Below are 5,191 nucleotides of genomic sequence, written 5' to 3'. Positions count from 1 at the left end.
GAATTTCCTTTTAGGTGTATGTTACCTCACCCTTGTTGTAAAGCTTCAGCCTTTGACTTGTTAGGATTGTAGGTGGCTATTCTTTTGTACAAATGAGATCACATTGGCAATCTAAAGTCTCTGTAGTATCATTTGGTCAGCACTCCTCTGTGGGCCAATTAGCTGCATGTCCCATAGTAGCAGCACTCATGTAGATGCTTATACATGAAATAAGGATACATCTAACAGGAGAAAGGTGGACTATACTTAAGTCTGGAAATAAACCTTTGAAAACACTAGTGACAAAATAGAAATAGCCTAGTGGAATACAATATTTACCATCCCAAAAAGCCAGTATTGAATTGATTTTTTCTACTGATATATTGCTTTCTATAGAAATGAATTAAGTATTACCTTGCACCAGAGAAAAACATTAAAATGAAGTTAATGGATAAAATGTCAGAAATGTAAAATACTTGGTCTACCTCTTAAGTTTGAGATCCGGAAACAAGGAGCTTCAAGTAAAGGAGGGCAGCATTGTGAATGTGAGTAAAAATTGACTCTGCATCAGAGAGTAGTAATAACTTTCTGCTCTATCAAACACTAAAGGACTTCATGGGGAAATAGGCAATGATGGCCTGGAAACAACCAGAACACTCTGAGCTGAAGGTATTATATATATTTGTATTCTTCTTAGTGTTTACTTTTAAGAGCCACAGGAATTATAGATGCATATGAAGTAAACTAAAAGGCCTAGATGCTTACAAATGCAGCCTGCCTCCTCTCTCATTTAGATCTACAGAGCACACTGTGAGTCACTTTAGGGCAGCCAGACAGCCAGTAAGGTACAGAACACAATGGAATAGTCATGAGGAAAATGTCAAGTCTCTTCTACAATTTGAAGGAAGAAGCTGATCAGACTATCAGGATTCCTACAACTCACTGTTCTGAAATGTTACTTCTACTCTAAGTCTTAATTTCTCAATTATGAAGGGGAAATAATATGGCAGCATGTTGTTACTTATGATAATTACAAGTATCAGACAAAATAGTGTATTAAAAAAAAAGTATGGTACCATATACAAGGTTGTTACTAGTTCTGGGTTGGTTTGGGTTATTATTGTCACAGAGAACTAATCAGTCATTGACTGTTGCAGAGGTTCTTTGGCTGTGTCAGGGAATCTTGAAGTTAAGATATGAGTTGTGCATTGAAACAAAAAGCTAAGCAAAGCAAAGCAAAGCGAAGCGAAGCGAAGCGAAGCGAAGCGAAGCGAAGCGAAGCGAAGCCAAGCCAAGCCAAGCCAAGCCAAGCCAAGCCAAGCAAAAGCAAAAGCAAAAGCAAAGGCAAAGCAAAGCAAAACAAAACAAAACAAAACAGGATGTATCTCTTAATCTCCAGCATAGGTTATAATTTTCTCCAGGCCACAACCTTCATCAGTTTGACTCACAGTGTATTTTCTACTTCACAAAAATTATATAAGCACACTATCTATTTGGATATCATACCAGGTTCATTTTTTCTATTATTTCTATTTTGTATAGTAAAAAAGAAGACTTAAAATTGCTGACTGTGTTAGGACTTTAATATATTTAGTGTCCATTTTGTATGTCATCCATCTAGTAGTATGCATTTATTCATTGATCACGAATAGGTATATAAATGATACAGTGAGTATATAATGTTTCTCTAATTGCATAACAAAAGGAATGTGAGGTAAATTAATTGGGGGGGGGAAATGTCTTCTATAGAATATAAAAGATAAATCAGTATAAACAAGGAACAAGCAAATGGACAAGCAGTGGTCCAAAGAGAAGAGACCACCATCATTGTGAAGAGTTTTATTACATATCAGACTAGTATTATAAAACAACCAAAATGTTAGACTTGGAATGATTATTTACCATCTGCCCTCAGCCCCTTTAGTTTTACAGACAATGAAATGGGAGGCAGACAGTGAATGAAGTGCAGAAGGGATAGAAAAATAAAAAAAACATTCCTTGGGTTCTCAAAGAGTTGGTCTTGGGTCCTGATTATGTTTTTCTGTCTCCAAAGTCAGTGTTCTTTTCACTATGCAATGAAGTCTGGAAAGACAAAACAGTATGGAAATGATCTTCAAATATATGCCATGTAGAAATTTTTAATAAGCTTTACTATAAGAATCAAATTTTATATATTTTATTCACATAGTCCATGATTTTTTTTCTACATCCTAATACCATATCTGGTCTTATTCTTACTCTGATACTTCTACAGTCTTGTCGTTTAACCCTTTGTTCTCTCTGGACTGCTATAAAGTGGGATGCCATTATGGTTTCTACATTATCTTCTCCATTCACATAGAAAATGCAAATTTAGTTAGAAAAAAATTAACTATGAGACATATTGATTAGAGTAATAGTACTGCACCAGATTGCTAATTGGAGTAATCAAAAGAGGAAGAAAAAAAAGATCACCAGAAAGTTCTTGATACTGGAAAGCACCATGGGCAGGAACAACCACTGGGAGAGAAATCAGGGAGTGCTCCTCATTTCATCGATTCTGTGTGTGTTATTTCCAGAGTCTTTAGTCTGTTCATAGCCTTCCTTCAGACCAATTATTTGTTCTTTTCTAATACTAATCCATAAAGATTTCCCAGTCTGTATTTGGATAAAGTTAGGGAATAGAGAAAATGACATGCAGTGGCTCATGGCATTGAATGACTGACAAAATTCTGCGAGTAAAGTTAGAAGTTATGCTGAGGTTTATTGGCTCTATGCAGGAATGTGTATACAGTTTGAAACTGATTTAATTACTAACCCCAGACAAAGCTTGGTTTTTAAATTCTTTGCCTTTTTAAGGTTTTGTTGGATATAACTCATTTTTTTCTACAGCAATGGATAAATCCAATCACTCTGTTGTGTCTGAGTTTGTGTTCCTGGGACTCTCCAATAGATGGGGAATCCAGTTGCTTCTCTTCCTCTTTTCTTCTATGTTCTACATGGCAAGTCTGATGGGAAACCTCCTCATTGTGTTCTCTGTGACTGCTGATTCCAACCTACATTCCCCCATGTACTTCCTGCTGGCCAATCTCTCATTTCTTGACCTTGGAGTTTGCTCTATTGCAGCACCCAAGATGATTTATGACCTTTTTAGAAAGCATAAAGCCATCTCATTTGGAGGTTGTATAACTCAGATCTTCTTTATACATGCTATTGGGGGCACAGAAATGGTGCTTCTCATAGCCATGGCCTTTGATAGGTACGTAGCCATATGCAAACCTCTTCACTACTTGACCATCATGAGACCACAGATATGCGTTTTAATCTTGGCAGTATCCTGGATCCTTGGACTTATTCACTCAGTGGCCCAACTAGCTTTTGTTGTAGACTTGCCCTTCTGTGGACCTAATGTACTAGACAGCTTTTACTGTGATCTCCCTCAGCTTATTAAACTTGCTTGCACAGAGACCAGTAAATTGATATTCATGGTCACAGCCAACAGTGGACTCATCTCTGTGGGCTCCTTCTTCACACTCATCATTTCTTATATCTTCATTTTGGTGACTGTTAGGAAACACTCTTCAGGTGGCATATCGAAGGCCCTCTCTACTTTGTCAGCTCACGTGACTGTGGTGGTTTTGTTCTTTGGACCATTAATCTTTTTCTACACGTGGCCCTTTCCTTCATCACACTTAGACAAATTTCTTGCCATTTTTGATGCAGTCCTCACACCTTTTCTGAATCCAGTCATCTATACATTCAGGAACAAGGAGATGAAAAGAGCAATGAGGAAACTCTGTTCCCAGCTTGTGAATTGCAAGAAGACATCCTAAATACCTTACAAAAACAACAAAGGCAACTCTACATTCAGTGACCATGACGAAAATAAACATAGTGACATTTCAGTTCTCTATTGATGATTTTGTATATCAGGTTAAATTTAGGAGTTAACCAAGTTATCATCTCCAAAACGAATAAATCCAAACGGGATTTAGAACTGGAGTTTTTGTTTCAGACTCTGTGCCGTATGCTTCACGTAAAGCATTTAATAGTCAGGATAATTCTGTACAGTATTTTACCTTGATGATTTTAAAAATAAATTATGAAATATTTCCCTTAATTTTTATGATTGTTCCTTTTATGATTACTATATAAAATACCTCAAACTAAGTTAATTTTTCCCTTTATACCAGTTCTAGTGTTCTTAAGCCTCCAAGAGGGGCTAAACAGAGAATATGCCCACAAATTTATTACTGAAGATAAGCATAACTCCTCTACGCTGTTATAGATCCCTTTTTAGTAAGTTCTCAATAAATGTTTTTGGTGGTTGTGGATATGGAAGGCAATGGTTGTGTTTGCAGCTGAATTATAGCAATTAGTAGGCCCTAAATAAAATCCTCAAATCTTCGAACTCTTAAAAAATGTTTATATGATAACAAAATGTGAGAATGCCTATGGAGAGAAAGCTATGACAGTCTCACAGAGACTAATAAATGAGACTGATAATATTCTGACATACATTTTTTCTAAATTATTAAACATCTAATTATATAATGACCCTACTCAGTACCCAAGTCCTCCTCTAGAGGCTAGCTTGGAACACATCCCTGATACCTTTTCAAAAACTCTCCAGATCTAGCTTGGGTCCAACAGCTAGTGACACTGCATAATCTGGCCACCCATTCCTGCACTGCAGCCAACTTCGGAGCTCCCTCCAGAACCTCTTCTACCTGCAGCAACACATAGGTCCCTTCCACACAACCTCTGGCAATTATTATATGTATATTGTGCATTGATTTAATTCTAGCAAAAGCTAAGTAAGTAATATTTTTATTCTTGGATTATAGATTAGAGAACTAAAACACAAGAATCTCAGTCATTAGACCAAGACATCAGCTGGCAAGTGGCAGATCTAGGCTGCAATGCCAGGCAGCCCTGCTTTGAATCAAAATACTGCTGCCAGGAAAGTGAGTTCCTTCACCTGCACTTAGAATTTCTAAAGACAATTTTACACATAGCACTGTAAAATCGTGAACACATGGAAATAAAATACTATATTTGAGATTTATAATCTGCCACTTTGATTTCTTGTTAAATATTCAAGACTGAGCAGTAAATTTTATAGTAAAATAATTCTATGATCTACTTCAGTCCAAACACAATAATACATAAGTGAAGGACGTTGGACAATCTATTGTTGGGATACCTTTATTCCATGATAGTGTCATGTCAT

General features: G+C 36.6%; 1 protein-coding gene across 1 annotated transcript; it reads left to right on the top strand.

Moving 5' to 3' along the window:
- Positions 1–2,852: 2,852 nt before the first annotated feature.
- LOC114620846 (olfactory receptor 4F15-like) lies at positions 2,853–3,791 on the top strand. Its single transcript, XM_028767012.1, has one exon. It carries the CDS (start codon positions 2,853–2,855, stop codon positions 3,789–3,791), a length of 939 nt encoding a protein of 312 aa, XP_028622845.1.
- The last annotated feature ends 1,400 nt before the right edge of the window (positions 3,792–5,191 follow it).

Source organism: Grammomys surdaster, unplaced genomic scaffold (genome assembly GCF_004785775.1).
Source record: "Grammomys surdaster isolate TR1022 unplaced genomic scaffold, NIH_TR_1.0 170, whole genome shotgun sequence".
Classification (NCBI taxonomy): Eukaryota; Metazoa; Chordata; class Mammalia; order Rodentia; family Muridae; genus Grammomys; species Grammomys surdaster.
The sequence above is the reverse complement of the archived record's forward strand: the minus strand, read 5'-3'. Positions and strand labels throughout refer to the sequence as shown.

Coding starts and splice junctions, on each gene's coding strand:
- LOC114620846 (XM_028767012.1), top strand. CDS start 2,853: ATGGATAAATCCAATCACTCTGTTGTGTCTGAGTTTGTGTTCCTGGGA.